Raw genomic sequence first — 18,911 nt, forward strand, 5'->3', positions numbered from 1 at the left:
TACCACCAGACACATGTTTATAGTAAAGTGGACCTGCAATTTCAGTAAGAGCTATTATCAGTTACACAAGTCGGATACAGTTTACATAAATATCAATTTGGAAGTAAAAACTCGAGACAAATTGTCCTTTACAAATACCACCTGCATTGCAGAGCTGAATGCACGTGAATCTACATTATTTACAACAGACAGTTAATAGATTTAATTTATTTGTAGGCTAATAACTTTTCATGCAAGAGATTGTATCATTTCTTTTCTTTCATAAAGCTTCATCGAGCAGCAGGGCCGGAAAAACCTGCTAGGTGGCCGCGGGGCAAAAACTAGGCCCCTTTAACCCCTTAATCTGTCCCCCTCAACCTGCACTGTGTACAGTATTCCTATGCTGGTAAAGGTTAGGTGGTGTAAACAGCAATAAAGTCTGTGTAGGGAGGAGGTGTGGTGGATGGATGGGTAAAGAAACACAGGACTTTCACCAAGGAGACAGGTCTGCTTCTCCCGTGCGAAACTATTAGTCAACGTTGACTTATTTTAAGTTATGTACTTAACTTATGTAACACTTAAATATGTACTTAACGTTGCCTACTTAAACTACGCAACAGACTTATTCTAACCCAAACCATTATCTTTCCCTAAGCCTAACCAAGTCGTAGGGCCACTGACCAAGCTGCCATATTCCATGAATTGGTAATGAGAATGATATTACGCGGCCCCAGGATTGCTAATTATTTGTAGTAAAGGATTTGCACCATTTAAGCACATTAGTAGAAGCATAGTACTAAGGGATTCATGACTATTTCACCTATTACACTCTTTCATTTGTAATGCTGTACATTATTTATAAGATAATATTTTGGGCCAACGGGCAATGTGGATGGTCTCGACTTGACTTTACAAGGCCTCAAAATAAACCACCTTAAGGCCCTTATCATCCGTCCATTAGCTAAACCCCTTTTCCTTTGTAGAGGGTTGTGGTGGGCTGATATTGTGCTTTAGTCGTGCATATTTCTGTATTTCCACAAAGTGAACCTTGGACTGTGGGGGACCCTAAAGGTCGAGCACACATGGCAATTACAAGCTTTTTTTGCCATCTAAGTGCAAAAATGCAGGTCTTAACACTACATTCTGACAAGGACCCACTACAAGTCAGCGCCTCGAGGTCGAGTAAAGAAGGCCCCACTGTAAGGCCCAAATCATGCCAGTTTATATTGTGCTTTAATTCGTGCATATTGCCACACATCTGCTTCACCATTTGCTAATCCAGCCATGTCTAGCGGTATCAGAGCAGAAGCAACCTCTACACTGAATCTGGTGAGTCAAATGTCATCAATACCAGCAGGATTGATGGTCACAACTTTATGAAACTCAGTTTAGCGGACTGCAAAAGAGAGGTGCAGCTTTTGCCCCAAAACACCTTCTCTTTGACTTTGAAGCTGGAGTGGTTTAGAATTTACAGAGAGGTACAAAACAAAATGACTCCCCCCTCTCCCTCCCTCCCTCCTGGATGGTACTTACAGCCTGTAATCCAATCCACAGCGTGATGGAGAGTGCAGGTATTAACCTTGACATTGCTCTGCATCGCTAACATTAATCACATTACAGTATGAGATACATTCTCTGATTCTGTGATGCGGGCAGTAGATTTGTTGATACGTACACTGAGAGTAGCAGCTAGCTCTCGTGTTGTGGTTGAAGTCGGTGTGTGTGTGTGTGTGTGTGTGTGTGTGTGTGTGTGTGTGTGTGTGTGTGTGTGAGGGGGGGGGTCTCACCATGAATTCGCTTAATGGCAATAATGTGCACTGAACACACTTGAGTGTGGATCTATGAAGCTCTCGCAGCCATTTTGGCACCAAATGTTTGACAACAGGAAACAGAGAAGAAGAACTCGTAAATCTCTGATGATCTCAGACACAGAAGGACAAAGCCAAAGCTACCACGCCACCTTCAGAAATAAAAGTGCGTAAAGTTGTGAAGAAAGAAAGCAACATGACAGAACACTGACAACAGATTAACTTCAAAACATTTTCTAAAATATTTATCGGCACATGAAGAAAAAGTAATTTTTCTTTAACCAACGAAGCTAATTAAATAATCTGTTATTGCTGCTCGCAGCAATGCTTATTAAAACAATACAAACCAAAGATAAGCATAGAAACAAAAGGGTCATCTTAATTTACTGAAAGACATGTTTGGTCATCTGAGCAGGGGCTTTTGTGGGTGTGTCCTCTGAGCCCCTGGGCGGGGCCAGGTTGGGACAGCAGGGCAGGGTTATGAGATCCAGTGTCTTTAACCCTTCCACAACCACACAGGCTGTCTCTTATCTTTCAGCTCAGACTTTCTGCGCAGACTTGTCACTCGCCCAATCGCTGTGAGAACCCCCCGTACCTTTCTAACGACTTCCTGTAGTTCAAAGTCTTAAGGATGCTCTGTGTCACAGGCAATGATTTATTAAGCACTTCACCGCCGTCTTCCTCAGGGTCCTCAAGGTGTTACACAAAAGGTCCCCTCTACCAACATTATAATTATAGAGACCAGTGACAACTTGTTTTGTTAAAACTGTCGTCTGAAGGCCATATCGTTACGGTTACAGTTGTAGAGGTCTTGAGAGCCATCTACCAGGGTGTCCTTGTGGCGGTGCTGAGTCGGTTTCCCTCTGAAATGTATGGTTCTGACGTGGGTCGAGGGTGACGGGTGCTGACGGGCGCTGACAGAGCGGCGAGGAAATGAACAGTGTTTTACAATTTGACGGAGTTCCTCTACTGATCAGGGGGGAAGGGCGAGATAAGCGTAGCTCCCACGATGCTTTGGGGTCAGGGCGCGTGCGAGGCCGCTGTTTGCTTTGTAGAATCTGAAGCAGCCTAATTTGTCATCAGTTTGTTTAAACAAGTAGGGGACATCATCAGGAGAATCCCTCTTCAGATCCGTCCTCTAAGGATAGGTTCCCCTTTTTAAAACACCTTGAAGACCTGCTTCACCCACACGTTGTAGTCTTTGCATGCATTTGGTCCATTTAGCCCACATTCCCAACCAGCGCTCTCTGTAGCACACAGAGTTGATTGGACATCCTCCCAATTATGCCCAGACAAGCACGCATTACCGTTCTCTCTTCCAGCAACTGTTTATATGTCTAATTCAGACCCCACGCCTGCAAGTTACGACGACAGTTTAAAAAAAAAAAATCAAGTTTGCCTCCAAAAAAATCCCTCCACTCACTTTGTTGCCTCTCCTTAAACAAGGCAGCCATTCTCAGAGTCCCAGCTCTGCACTCCATCAGTCCAGCCGGAGGTAGCTGGGTGTGGAGTAGTTGAACATGAGGAAGTCCAACTTGTAAAGCTGGTAGAGCTGGATCTGCTGCTGGGTGCTGATATTGCTGAAGAACTGGGCCGTCATGGCATCTGTGGTGCGGGTGGACTTGGCATAGCTCGGGAAGCGCAAGGAGTCGCCGACGCCCACCAGCCGCAACACATAGTTAGCGTCCTCTTCCAGCGTCTCGTACTTGCCCACCAGGTCGTAGTGGATGTGACACGGGTGACAAAGCTGGTAGGCGGTCTGCCAGTGCTCGTTGAGCGGGCCGTCGCGCTGCGTTGCCGGGTCCACCAGGTACTCTGCGAATTCTTTGAATTTGACATCGGCACCGTTGAGCAGGGCGTCCTGCGTGGCGTTCTTGCGGTAGCGGCGGATGATACGGGTGCCGAAGCGCTTGTGGAAGGACGAGTTGTACTTCAGGGTGAACTTGTTGCGGTATGCGGAGACCAGCCTCTCGAAGGGCTCGCGAACAAAGAGGAACTTGAGGTAGTTCTTGAGGCGGTGGTTGATCTCAGCAATAGTGTACTGGTTCAGCGTCTTCAGGTTGGAAGGGATGTGGGCTTCATTGGAAGGGATGTCCATTGGGTCACTGTGGAAGAGAAGCATTTGGGCAGTGAGCAAAAAACCGAATATGCATTCACGTCCTTGTATCAACTTCCACTGTAATGAGAGCAGCCTGCAGGGATGTAGCCACATCCTACAACACTGTGCTGTGCATATTGCTTCCTAGTCATCAAGTACTGACCTGTATTTGCCCCGGCCTGTCAGCACCATCATGACGCGTTTCCAGTTGGTGCAGGCCACCTTGGGGACGTAGCAGTAGATGAGCTCGTGGTCCTCGTCCACCACGAGGTGTTTGAGGTCCCCAGGTGTCAGGACTCTGCGCTTCCGGCTGGATGCACTGTAGACTCTACAGGCATCCACCACCTGATCCCGCCGGGCCTGGTGGAGCACGGCTGCACCGGACAACTCCGGCTGTTCAGGCATAGACAGAGAAGAAGGGAGTGGGAAAGAGAAATGATGTGAGAATGATGTCAGTAACTTTCTGCTCTTGACATAAAATATTTGCCCATTTTAACAGAATGAAATATACATTGGTCATTTCTTGCTTCTTTTGGGAGCCATTGGCTTGTGTCAGAGTAATCCAGGATTTACTCCAAACATTGCTTCAATGAACTGAACAACATTATACTATAACATATCAATGGACTTTAAATGTGTTTTATGTTGCATCTGAGAATATATTATAAAATATTCATTTTTCTAACTTATACATACATATTTAAAAATGTATAGAAATAATATGGGTACTTTTTAGGAAACAGGACCAGGCAACACATTCTCACTCCAAACCGATCAATTTACTCTTTGCATGTGATACTTATGCAGATGTTTTGATCAGTTAAGCCTGGTGTGTCTCACACAGACACTAAAGTGCATCGGTATCAGACGGCGAGGGGCTCTGATGACATTGGTTAATCTGGACATATTGATATTGAGTATATTTCCGAGCAGAATTATCTTCCTGTCTCTGAAGTCTTTTGTTGCCTCTACACTTTTGTCCACATTTTATACCTTCCATAACAGTGAGTGGAAAATCTCCCTTTGCCAATAAAGCACTCTAAAATGAATGAATCTGAACTGCGGCAGAAAGAGGGAGTGATGAAGAGAGATAAAGTGCGTGTTATTAATCACAGCCGTTATTATTATACCCATCTCTTTATTGACTATCTTTTTCTCCTATCTGACTCGCTCCGCAGACTACGATAGAGATTCGTTCACGGGTGTGGAGGAAGATAATGATATTGGAGGATATTACAGATATTGAGTGTTCAATATGTGCAAATCCAAGCAGCAATCATTCATATGAGACCTATTTCATATTCACTATGATGCTCGTGATGAAGTGGACCATGGGAGGAGTCTGAGGCGGAGCAGCACGGGGGCTTTGCATCTGATGGGCAGGAATGTTTTCTTATGCCTCTTGATTATTTTTCCTCCTGGTCTGCATTCCCCTCCAGGGCAGTTCCCCGGTTTCCTCCCCTGATCTAAATCGATTGTACTGCTTCTTCACCGCTCCATCTCACTCCACTTCTCATCTCACTCAGTGCTGCTGGCCAGGGCCGTCATGGAGTGCTGAAATCAGTCAAGGGACCCCCCCACCCAGCGTGAAACATGAAGACTTGTATGTATTTCTCTTTGAAGTCACTCTTCAATCATATTCCCAAGTGCAAAGGTTGCTGCAAGAAACCGATCTTCTACACCTTTTCTATCTGACGCCAGCATACAAAAGCATGGAGCGTGAGCTTAGAATCTGAATTTGTTCTAGAAGGATGTCTGTAAAGTCACATTTCATAGTGTGCCACTTTGTCAATGTTGGACAGTCATGTGGGGAGAGAGGTCACAGGTCACAGGTCAGGGGTCGCTGCTCTGTCTTCGTTTCCTTGAAGAATCAATTGGGTGAAGAGTTGGAAGGTTTTTTTCCCAGTGTGATTTCACATTGTGACAATAATCAAGGCAGATTTTAGTCTTGTTAATGCTTTCAGTTAACAACGATATTCCCCTTTTTGGACACTGTTTTGTACAGTCTTGAAACTTAATATTATACTTAATAAAAATGAGAACTTTTGCCAAACATCGTCTCTATTGTTTCTTCAACGTGAGGTTTCATCTTTATCTGAGTGATGCAACTGATCCAATATGGAAATATGAGATGTATCATTTGCAAACAGTGTAACTTTTTGATGATCTTTTTTCCCACTAAATAATATCTACGTGCACAACATATGGATTTCTCCCCCAAAGCAAAACCGTGTGCTAAAATCAATATTGTTTTCACAAGATAATAACCTGCCCCCACAACGGATGGAAATAACCTGTGTGCACAATATCATAACTTGTGCACACATATTGATCTTTCAGATGATAGATTTGTGTGCACAACATATATTGGTCCCACAAAATTGCACCCACATTTTAATACCAACAAGGTGTCAACTTTCACTTCAATCTCGCAAAAAATAGATCCCGCTGTATTAGAAAATAGATATTAGAAAATAGATATTAGAAAATAGATATTAGAAAATAGATCCCGCTGTATTTGTGCCAGTAGGACTCACACAAAGCTTCCATTGACATGATTATACTATTGAGTAGCGTATGATGTACTATATTGGTATTGGTATCCCTTTAAGGGTACTGGCATTGTCATTTTTCTATACCATGGAGCCTGAATTATATTCCCCTATTGCTAAAGTTCTACTTTACACCTTTATTAGTTGTTCACACCTCTCTTCAGTTACCTCTGGTTTAACCTGTTACACACTTTCCATATTGTTTTTTCTTCTTCTTTCAAACGGTCCTTCAAAGCATTTTGAAAGCAGGTTAAATGGACACGGATGATGCTCCTTCTCTCTTTGTGTGCTCACGCCAACACATCAAAGCCCACCAAGGAGAATAACAAATCTCTCCTTTGCTCCCCCCCGCTCAGAGACATCACGCTATATGATTCATACAAATGTCCCCGAGGAGGACAAATGCTGCAATTAGCACGGGAAGAAGGAGACAAGGGAGGGAATCTTGTCATCTCCTGCTTTGCCTCGGTGTTCCTCTCCTTATCTCTCCTTAGGGGATTACTTTCTGCCATCTTATCTCCCAGTCTCAAGCTTGGTCGGGTCTCTGGTGCAGTTTGGATGAAAGGGCGAGGAGGAGAGGGAGAGAGAGAGAGAGGGAGAGGGAGAGAGGGAGAGAGGAGAGAGGAGAGAGGAGAGAGGAGAGAGGAGAGAGGAGAGAGGGAGAGATGAGAGAGAGGGAGACAGGGGGAGAGGAGAGAGGGAGAGAGGAGAGAGGGAGAGAGGAGAGATGGAGAGAGGAGAGAGGAGAGAGGAGGAGAGGGGGAGATGGAGAAATGGAGACAGGGGGAGAGGAGAGAGGAGAGGGGGAGAGGGGGAGAGAGGAGGAGAGGGGGAGATGGAGAGAGGGAGACAGGGGGAGAGGGAGAGAGGGAGAGGGAGGGAGAGGAGGAGAGGAGGAGGAGGGGGAGATGGAGAGAGGAGAGAGGAGAGAGGGAGAGAGCTGGAGAGGGAGAGAGAGAGAGAGGAGAGAGGGAGATGAGAGAGGGAGAGAGGGAGACAGGGGGAGAGGGGGAGAGAGGAGGAGAGGGGGAGATGGAGAGAGGAGAGAGGGAGAGGGCGAGAGAGGAGGAGAGGGCGAGAGAGGATAGAAGGAGACAGGGGGAGAGGGGAGAGGGAGAGGGGGAGAGAGGAGGAGAGGGGGAGATGGAGAGAGGAGAGAGGAGAGAGGGAGAGAGCTGGAGAGGGAGAGAGAGAGAGAGGAGAGAGGGAGATGAGAGAGGGAGAGAGGGAGAGGAGAGAGGGAGAGAGGGAGACAGGGGGAGAGGGGAGAGGGAGAGAGGGAGAGAGGGAGAGGGGGAGAGAGGAGGAGAGGGGGAGATGGAGAGAGGAGAGAGGGAGAGGCGATAAGTCGATACATTCTGAGAGGGAGTCGTGAGGAAGATCTCTGACCTCTGGTCATGTCCAGCTGTTCTCATGGGAGAGCAGGTCCCATTTAGGTGCATCATTGCTAGCACAGTGCGTGTGTGTGTGTGTGTGTGTGTGTGTGCCCCCCCATCCCCTGAGGACCCAACAAGCATCATGTTACGTATTGATTTAGATGTGACGGTCCATCAGAACTGGGATGAAACTCAAAGGGAAGTTCTATGCATAATATTAAACCTAATCTCACCATAAACATCATTATCAGTGTATGCAAGAATAAAGTCTCTGTTTTCTTATCTTCAGACGTCGGGAGGAGCCCATTGTGCATTTATGGCTCGCTTCTTTGTCGCTGCACATTAGTCCTTAAAAATGTTTGAGAAACGGATGACGGGAACCGTGGAGATTGTGTTTCCAAATGTCAAGTCTTTATTTCCTCGCCATGGATGCACGATTCTCAGCGAAAGTTGTTATGATTTTGAAATATGATCTGAGCCTCAGCACGGACACGCAGTGGCGATAATGGTTGCAGCGAAAGAAAGAGAGCGGGCTGGAGGAAGCTAGGAGAGGTTACAAAGGAAAGGAAGGAGGGAGGAAGTGGCATCTTCCCCGGCATCCCAAAAGACCTCGGAAAGGCCGGTTTAAAATGATTGTCATCTAATTTATTACAAATCGACCAAACAAGATCTACTAAGGTCCATCATTAGCTACTGTGATGCACATTGGTAAAGTCGTGTTTGATACACTGGTTAGCTCCTGGTATGTTCAGGTGCACATTCAGGTGTTTGCACTGTACTTGTGTAAACTACGTGCCACTTTTAAGGATATTTTACGTGCCATGTCTTTAAGCATTTAATCATTTTGCACATCATTTAACTTGCGTTGTCATAAACAACTTGTCACATACGGACGCCATTTTAAACACGTTGTTAGGTACAGGAAAAGGTAATGGCATGGGTTAAAATCATGATGATTATAGTTAAGTTAAGGAGCACATCGTTATATACCGACACACGGTTGGGAAAACAAACATCTACTTGGTTAAGTTTAGGAAAAGACTTTGAAGTCTTGTTTTTACACGGGACTTGAACAGGTCTCCTTGGTGGAAGTCGTGTGTTTGTTGGACGTCCTCCACCATGCACGGGCCTTCAGGTTCTTCACACGACATCATCTGACTCTAATGTCCACATGGCGAGAAACAAAAGATGCGTCTTGATTACATGCAAGAGGACGTAAGTGGCCTTGTGTTCATTTACTGCTACCAGGCTGCTACCCTGTAGCCGTGTGGATCACTAGTCACTAGTCGTGATGTTGAGCAGTTTTTCATAGTATTCTTAATATGTCAGTGTTTTTTCAGCTCAATAAATGCAGAAAATATTTGAACCAAATTTGTCAGGGACATTGAAATCTTCCAGGACGTGGCTCGGTAACACACACACACACACACACACACGCACGTACACGCACGCACACACACACACTCACGTACACGCACGCACATACACACACACACACACACACACACACACACACACACGCACGTACACGCACACACACACACACGCACGTACACGCACGCACGTACACACACACACACGCACGTACACGCACGCACATACACACACACGCACACACACACACACGCACGTACACGCACGCACACACACACAGAACAGATGGGTAGACTAAGCTTCCACGACACCCAGATCCGAGCACCCTTAGTATTACTTGTTACAGGGTGTTTCTGCACAGCATATTGTGAATGAAAAGCACCAGATGTAAACAAAGATAGAAGATGTTCATGGGGGGGCCTATAGGGGTCCTAAGGGGGTCAGCAGCGGCCCAACAGTAGACCTTTGCCCCGGGCTCCTCTAGCAGGCTCACCCGATGGTGGAAATCACTCTCTGCTGCAGAATCTGTTGAAATTATTCATAAACTAAGAATCAGGGCTCTTAGTGACCACAATTCATATTGAGATACAGCTTCAGAACATACATAGAATTACCATACATATGGAAACAACTTTCTGTTGATAATTTATTCCTCAGCAAAAAACCTATTCAAATATGTTATGAATACTGCCTCGGAGAAAATGATCTGCTTATGCGATGTGATTTGTATCCTGGGGACTCTGCAGAGCGTCAGAGCACTTTGTTTAGAGAAGATGCCCCGGAACGTCTTTTCCTCTAAGAAATCATTATTATTTGTTTTAAAACAACGCTTTTTATTGCATTTTAAGTCAGTCGGTGCAGCTATTCCCATATTTTCTTCAACTTATTGTGCGGCCTTGTTTATTTTCTGTCGGGCTAATCTGCTGCTCCTCAAGTATTTACCCTCTCTCCGCTGGAGTCGTACCCCCTGACGCTCACAGCGGATCAGGTGGAAGGAAAGGGCTGCTTTCGGTGATGCTGGGGGAACGCTTCTCTTCTTTTCTCTCTCTCTCTTCCACTAAACTACTCTTCCACTACGCCTCCTTAAGCCTGATCCATCTGGTCTTCTGTTTGTTCGTCAGCTTCTCTTTCTCTCTTCTTCTCATCTAAACAAAGATCAATAGGATTCATCAAAGCCTCTCTCCCTCTCTCTCTCTCTCTCTCTCTCTCTCTCTCTCCCTCTCCCTCTCCCTCTCCCTCCCTCTCTCCCCCTCTCTCTCTCTCGCTCTCTCTCTCTCTCTCCCTCTCTCTCTCCCTCTCTCTCTCTCTCTCTCTCGCTCCCTCTCTCCCTCCCTCTTTCTCCCTCTCCCTCCCTCTCTCCCTCTTTCTCCCTCTCCCTCCCTCTCTCCCTCCCTCTCTCCCTCTCTCTCTCTCTCTCACACACACAGTGAGCACTGAAGGCAGTCTGTCTCGCTGACCGTCTCTGCTTACAGACTGGCATTCATAGAGCGGGCAGGAATAAGGCTGCCAGTGTGCCACAACTATACTAAACACACACACACACACACACACACACTTCACCTGAGTCTCTGTAAAAGGCCTGAAGGCGAGGCTCCTTCTATAAAACCTTGACAATAACGACAGCTGATGAGTCCATACTTTCCCCCCGAGGGCCGGCGGCACATTAGTTGAGATCCCATCATTAATGAGGAGTGGGCCACCTGCGCCCGCCACGATGCGGAAAAAAAGAGCAGAGGAAACGTTTCTCTGTATTTACCCAGGGAAAGCAACACGCGCCCTCTTCCTGAAAAATGCCCGGCTACATATTCATGCAGCTCCACACATTAATTTTTGTGAAAACAGCCACAGACGTGTACCGAGCGGCCCAGGAGGACGGACGTAAAGAAAGCGTGTTCACCAAAGGCACGTAAAGAAAACTGGAGGAAGTAATTGGGTAAATATTCATTAACAGGAAATTTAACAAACTGAAAGAATCCCTAAAACGTCCTCTGCAGGATTCAGATCGTGTGGGAGAGAAAGAGGAAACAAGAATTGTATTGCCATTTATAGAACATCTCATTACTTAAAGTTCCCACCCAGACACGTTCTAAATATGTAAAAAATAATAACAATAATTCTGGTATCATGGTTTTCCCACATCACATAATTAAAATTTATTTTCACATTGGGCTGCCCCGACCATTTTCTCCCTTCCTGTCTGGCACGTCGACAGTGTGACAGAATTATAGATGTTATTCATATAACAATACGGCTATCGCCCTATTGGTGCTTCCCTTGATCTCAAACTTTCCATTAAAAATGTATCAAGTGCTTTGGGCAGAGGGGCCACTTGGACCGGTGGAAACAAGGCCCAATGGAGTGAATACAAGGGGAGAAATCCCATATCATAAGTTCATTTTGATGACTTCATAATTAAACTGGACTGTCTCACTTAAAAAAGATTTACAAGCGGATGAATGAAAATACAAATTGAGGCTTGGAGGAATATGAACCCGTCTCTGAATCAGAGTAAAAACATCCAGCACCACAGTGTGTCTGCCTCCTGTTTGGTACCGTGTGTTACACCGACTAATGAGCTGCATATTTACTACGTCACAGCTGAACTCCCACACTACATTCAACCTGAGCTATGTTGGAATTCCCACTCAGCCGCTGGGATTCAAACCAGCAACCTTCAGGTCACAAGCCAGCTCTTGACATCCCCAAAGCAGCAACAAGGAAACCTGAAAGCTGCGGATCTACGGATCCATGACCTCTGTGCTGTTATGAAAACACAGAGATGCATCCACACCAGGTGATGCTGTTTGACTCTCAGCTTCACGTGATGCTAATGCTAATGCTACTAACGTAATAATGGACCTTCACCCACCACATATTTCCCTTTTAGTGAAAGTGTGTCGCCAACCACCGATAAGATCTGAGTGTGAATATTATGGTCTGGGCACTTCAGAGATGGCTGTCTGTACAAGCTGCAGTGAAGCTGTGATGCCTTCAGGAGCCGTTAGCGCTAACGGACCATTTCACTAGCAGCTTTTAATGGAGCGCTTTTACTGCCTCGTGATGCAACACAGGGATATCACTCTGGGAGGAAGCACGCAATCTAGGGATTGGGTTCTTTTTCTGAAAGGAGCATCTCCTAAATGAACGAGAATACATATGCAAATTAATGGATTTTGCCTTGAGATAAGATAAGATAAAAGAACCCTTTCTTCCCTTTTTTTCCTGTGAAAGGTTATGTTTGGGGAGTTTTTCCTGATCTGATGTGAGGTCAAAGGTCAGGGATGTCGTATGTGTACAGATTGTAAAGCCCTCTGAGGCAAATTTGTAATTTGTGATATTGGGCTATACAAAATAAACTGAATTGAATTGAATTGATTTATTAGTCCCACAGTGTGGGAATTTGCAAGATTAGTTGTAAGATCAGTAGGAAACGAAAGAAAAAACTAAACAAGTACAATAAATGGTCACACAGTTAAAGTATAATAAATAAGTAAACCACAAATAAAAACAAAAGCTAAAAATACAATATAATCAGATTGAGTGTTAAGATCTACACTGGTGGAGTTTAACTCAGAAAGCTACAAGCACCTACTTTAAGCCAGGAGGCCGCTGTGTGAAACCACAAGTGGATTTATTCTTACACAAAGTCTAAACCTGACAAAGTACTTTCCGATCTTTTCCCAAACCTATTGAAGTACTTCATGATATTTCCCTAAACCTGACAAAGTACTGACGAAAAGCTGCACTTAAACACACTTAGAGCCGACCTCTGCACCTGCGTGAGAGGAAATAACTCGTAAGACAAAAGCTTTGATTCCATATGGTACCACTCATATTCCAGGAGCTGATCTGGATTCAATACAATTTCATCATTAACCCTAACCCGGCTGCATAACATTAAATATGCCTCACCATAACGACATCATAGTTTATATGATCGGTTCAGATTTGCCGTGCACAGACTGGAGACAGACGTCATGCTAAAAACATTGTCATTGAACAATATCTGGGATTTTGCAGAATCATTCAAAATCTAAACTCTTTACGAACACTTACAGACCCAAGTGGCACGGCAGTTTCACATCATTTAGCTCGTTAACTAAACGCTTTCACTTCATTTCAGGAGACTTTGCAGACATGTCATCACCAAAGCTTTAAATCATCCTGTCTGGGACATCTAGTGATTCTTTTCTTTTCTTTTTTTTACCTACTTGGATCAGATTTCCCCACACATTAACCTCTGAATGGATACACACACACACACACACACACACACACACACACACACACACACACACACACACACACACACACACACACACACACTGCTGTGGCCATGTGACACCTGGGTAAGTCGGACTCTCCCCTGTCCCACGGTCTCATTAGCCCTGGAACCCGAGCTCAGCGTTGTGCACACTTACACTGCTTTTACTGTCATTGTCCCCCGTGACCTTCAAATGGTGCTGTGAGTAAGAAACTGTATACATATCACACTTGTCCAAGGATGCGTGTGTGTACTTGTGCTGCTGTACATCCGAGGACTCGATATTATATCTGTCTCTTTATGTGTGTGTGTTTCTGGGTGTGTGTCAAAGTGGGCGTGTAATTATAGCACCGCCAACGAGATAATGACAAACTGCTCCGACTTTCCCTCAGAGCCATCAAAGTGTCTCTCCCCTCTCATGAACACTTTACCCGTTTCTCTTCCTGCATGTCTTGTTTTTAACCCCTCGGGGAGCAAAAACCGCGGGAGGAGAAGCAGGAGACAAAAAAGCCAAATGAGGGTTCCGCTTATCACTCTTCGAAGGATCTCTCTCGGTCTTCAAGACTGGTGCCCTCAAAGGAATCCGGAAGGCTACTGTGAAGTCTGTAAATGTCAACACTCGGTCCTGGTTTATAGTTCCACACATACGGGTGTGTCATATGAGGCCGTATGGGAGTGAATCCTACAGGTCCCCCCAGGCTTCGGGACCTGGAAGATAGACGCTAAATGAAATCTCTCTCTCTTTCGCTTTCTGACTTCACCAACCATCTGCATTTTAAGTAGATGTGTGATACCCACCATCATTGTCTCCAGTTTGAAATTAGCATAACATTGTAATTATTTGCATATTATATTATATTGAATTCTTGAGGTCACGAATTACATTCACTTCATCTCAAGAGTCCAAGTGGACGTTTGTGCCAAAGTTGAAGAGATCCCCTGAAGGTCGTTAACGGTCAATCACATTCCAGAGCACGGCTGACGCTGATGTGTTTGCATAAAAACGTGCAAAAAGGGGGACGCTTCTTAAAATCCCCAATCACTCGGGTGAAGGCCATAACATTATGAAAACATTACGAGCATACAGTGTGTTTTACTGCTAAACCTAGGATCTATCAGCTATATGTAGAGCTTATTATGCTTTGTTTGTATGTGCTGCTCTATTTGGTGGTCAGATGTTAGTTGTGAGTTATTGCGTAAAGTCGTCTGGTGAAGGCCACGCAGGAAGTGATGCATTCTATTCCTCCTGCAGAATTGGGTTATTAGCCAGAGCGTGAAACAAAGAAAAGGGCGCTACCTACAGAAAAGTAATGCGTCAATTGGCCACAACTGTTGAATGTGTTTTGCAATAACAACTGCAATAAACGATAAGGACAAAAAAAATGAATGCATCGAGCCAAATTAAAATGCCAGAAGATGACCTGTGTGAGACATTATATGAAGTTTAATTTCCATGTAGAGTTCCCTGCATTTTGGAAGGAGGCTTGTGCCAAATGTTGAAGCATTGTCTCAACTGTCCATGTCCACAGCGTGCTAGTTGTAAACTGCTTTTCCTCTTGAAAAGGAACACACGACAGGCCAAATGTGGACATGAAATGGAGAGGGAAATCAAGTTCAACCCACAGGCTTCTCCAGAAAGGGGCGGGGCTCCAGCTGCGCTCCTGAGCTCTCCTGTGTGCATCGTGCTTTTGAGTTATGTGATGATCTCAAGGAAACAAGCTGCTCGAGATCCTGACACAATTTGATTTTTGAATAACCCAAACATCTCTGTTCCTCCTATGTTCTCTGTGGCTTGCTCTCTTCTCTCGACATTTCCTCGGAAAACAAAACATCTCTAAATCCCTTTGTCTCTCTCCTTTCACTCCCCTTTCTCCAGCCACGCTCATCTGCAGCCTCCAGAGATAGACCGAGACAAAAAGAGTGCAGCCTCCTCTTCTAAATCCCTTTGTCTTCGAAACCCAGAGTGACACACACGCACGCACGCACCCACACACACACACACACGTACACACACACACACGTACACACACACACACACACACACACACGCACACACACACACACGCACACACATACACACACAAACACACACACACACACACACACACACACACACACACACACACACACACACATGGACTGTGGGCCTAGCAGGATATCTGCAGCTGGGGAAACAATCCAGACAGGTATTATCTGGTGGCACAGAGACACTTGCAAACACTTTCCTCCCTTCACTGGATACATTCATTTATTAATCACTAAGCGGACCACTCTCCACAACATCCGTCATATTCACAGTTCATTTTGAACCATTTCTAATTAGAGCTGTTTGTTGGGGAGGGGGACTCATTGTTACCAGTCCGCCAAAACATTCTCAATTTACCAAAATACCTTTCTGTCCACAGGATCATGAGTTCATAGACAGAATGAGACCGTGGATTCAAGAGGCCAACGTGTGTCAGCTTCTGACCAGGATGCCTCCTGAAAACCTCTCAGTGGAGGTCTTCAGCGCAGCAAAGGAAGGGTCCTGGGTAAGCACAGAAACTCTTTCCAAGGGATTCCAAGGCGTCGCCAAGGCAGGTGGCTGAAGAGAAGGATGTGTAGGTTACTTTGCTTAGCCTGCTGCCAAGGCAACCCAAACACAGATATTCAGTGGAGACAATCAGGGGGGGACATTCTGATTGAGTCCTCAAACAAACGTGACAAAACAGGGCATTTGCCAAAAAAAACCCCACTCTGTTGAGAGTCGTCTCTCTTTCACCAGCTCAACAATGTTTGTCAGCACTTTCAATACAACCACCCTCGGCAGGAAGTCCCAGTTGTCATGGTCCTGTAAAGGTTCAACTATGCTCTGGGTGTCATGCCCAGGAAACTGTGCTGTAAAATTAATCAGTTTTGTGTGTTGTGTCCATCAGTGCCGTAACGGAAACACATGAGGCCCCCCTGCAGAATAACCCTGAGAGGGCCTCCCCCTCCCCCCCATATGTAAGGGATAATGTATTGTCCGGCGGTCATTATCCAAAGATACACGAACAGGACCCAAGCTTTTCTTTTGAGGGAAATTTATTCAATCAGAAAAAACAGCTCAAACAGAGAACAAATGTATTCCAACAGAAACAAACCATATGCTAGGGCCTATCAAACAGCTCAAACAGAACATATGTTACAACAACATAACAAATATGCCTACATATAGTCGATACACCGGTAGGCTACTGTCTACAGGTTTGCATTTGAATGCACATGATTTTAGCAAATCTGTGTGCAAAGTCTTTAACCACGCTCTTTACATCTAAACTGACGTTTATTCTCTATGCTAAGGATGGCCACACCTGACAGCCTCTCTTGTGACATGGAGCTTCTGAGATATGTTTTGATCAGTTTTAGCTTGGAAAATGACCTTTCTTACTTAACGGTTACTTTTATTATTGTGTACAGAGCCGTTGTCTTCTCAAAAGGGTTGCAGTGTTGGACAACGTGAAATGAAGTTAAACAACGATGTGGTTGTGGAGATAATTAAGGAAACGTGTCCGATAATGGGCGCAGGGGGTATAGTGAGAGCATAGGTTTAATAAGGTTAATGCATTTTCAAGCACAACACATAGACAGAGCAGTACAGCTGTCAAAGTATAACGTTAGCTACGTGGTAATGTTAGCTATAGCAAACAGTACAATACCTGTCTCTTCACCAGCTGGTCGAAAAAGACTTCTAATTTTAAAGTTTGGCATTTAATTCAGAATTTTTCTGTTTTGATTTCCGCTTTTGGGCACCACTTTTAAATGTGCGTTTCATTTTTCCTCAAGAGAAATTTCCTCGTAGTTCTCCCAGAATACACCGCGGCCCAACAATAACACCAGTCCGCGTAGCAGGAGGCCCTAGTGGTTGCCTGTTACGATTGCCTTTACAACTATTATTTAAAACTTATAAAGCCAGTTTAAAATACTTTTTTTATTGTGTAGCTTTATATGAGAGAGACAACTTTGAGGGATATCTTAACGTTATTACGTAATGTAATATTATTTATTTATTACATTATTCGGCCCAGATTCGGCAGCCGATAAACCGGTTGCCATGTCTCAGACAGAATCTGCCCATGTCCGTAACAGCTACACCTGGGCCAGACATGGCAACAGTGAAATGTGCCAAAGGTGGCTCACATTTGGCCGAGTCAGCCGACACTTAGCCGCAACACGGCCGAGTGCGCTGGCTAGTGTTGGATTAAAAAAAAATTGCCATGCGAGGCCCCCTGTCACTGCGAGGCCCCCCCGCAGTGCGGGGGCTGCAGGGGTGATCTCTACGGGCCTGGTGTCCATGTTGTCTCGTGATTTCCTGTTTTATTTTGAAGGTCAACTCTCCTCTTGTTTCAGGCAACTTGTTCCTTCCCCTGTGTGTTTCTCCTCTGGTCTGATTGTTTCCACCTGTGCCCTCACCCTGTGTATATATTGTCTGCGTCTCCCTTTGTCTTGTGCCAGTCCGTCTTGTCTTTTGTGCCAGAGAACCAGCCTTTTTCATGGAATTCCTTAGTCTCCAGGTCACGATTTTATGTTACTTTGTTCATGTAGATTTTCTGTTTGTATGTTTCCAGTTAATTAAAACTGAGATTTGTGTTACTTTGCTTTGAGTCGTGCATTTGGGTTCTGATCTTTGTTCGGTCTTGACACTGGGCACTTTGAAGAGAAAGACTGTTAACATCAGTGACAGACACTTAGAATTGGATCGACAGAAGTAACACCAAAGGGTCGATCTAAGTACAACCAACACTGAATATAACAAAATATTATAATTAACTTTCATGAACTGAAATGCAACTGTGAAAAGGTTAAAGTTCTAAAAACAGACCTTGCAAGGTAGTCCAGCCCTAAATGATCCCCTGCTTTATGGTCTGTTTGACTCTAAATGAGCATCATTTACTAAATGAACATCACGCTGTATTGAAGAAGACTTGAAACTAGAGATTAACCAGGTCTGTTATCACTCTGTTAGCATCGTGTTTTTTTCCATGCCCAATATGCTGAAACACAAATCAGTGGACCTAATTATATCCATCTTATTCTATCAAATTAAGTTGATTTCCATGGAGAGATAAAAAATTAGGGAAATTATAAGATAGAAAATTAGGGAAATTATGGAACCAATAACGTGAGTAAATTGTCGTTGAGAGAGAGAGTAAACATAGAAATTAGAAACAAATCAAATCTTACCTCGAAGCGATTAACCAAAATATAAATAATCGTGAACCCCTTTCTGAAACTTTAAACCCAAGCACCAAATATAATCATCAAAGGCTTTTACTTTGGAAGATGTATTTCTCGGCTCTGTGGGAATATTTGAAACACAGATACATGAACACATACTTCCATTACAGTGGCACTCCATTAGTGCGGATGTTAGCTTTGAGTCATTCCTCCCAGTTCCAAACCCAGACACAGTTTGCACATCCTCAGTTCTGACTTCTGGAT

At 44.7% G+C, this 18,911-nt stretch overlaps 1 protein-coding gene across 2 annotated transcripts in view; it reads right to left on the reverse strand.

The window, feature by feature from the left end:
- Positions 1 to 1,507: 1,507 nt before the first annotated feature.
- The window catches only part of chst11 (carbohydrate (chondroitin 4) sulfotransferase 11), a 71,740-nt gene continuing 54,336 nt past the window's right edge, over positions 1,508 to 18,911 (reverse strand). For both annotated transcript variants that reach the window (XM_034526349.1, XM_034526348.1), the window contains exons 3-4: positions 4,049 to 4,278; positions 1,508 to 3,892 (exon numbers count right to left, since the gene is read on the reverse strand). In XM_034526349.1, the coding sequence (XP_034382240.1) occupies positions 3,268 to 3,892; positions 4,049 to 4,278 (855 nt within the window). In that variant the 3' untranslated portion in view covers positions 1,508 to 3,267. The remainder of the gene's footprint in view (positions 3,893 to 4,048; positions 4,279 to 18,911) is intronic.

This window comes from Cyclopterus lumpus, chromosome 23 (assembly GCF_009769545.1).
Source record: "Cyclopterus lumpus isolate fCycLum1 chromosome 23, fCycLum1.pri, whole genome shotgun sequence".
Taxonomy (NCBI): domain Eukaryota; kingdom Metazoa; phylum Chordata; class Actinopteri; order Perciformes; family Cyclopteridae; genus Cyclopterus; species Cyclopterus lumpus.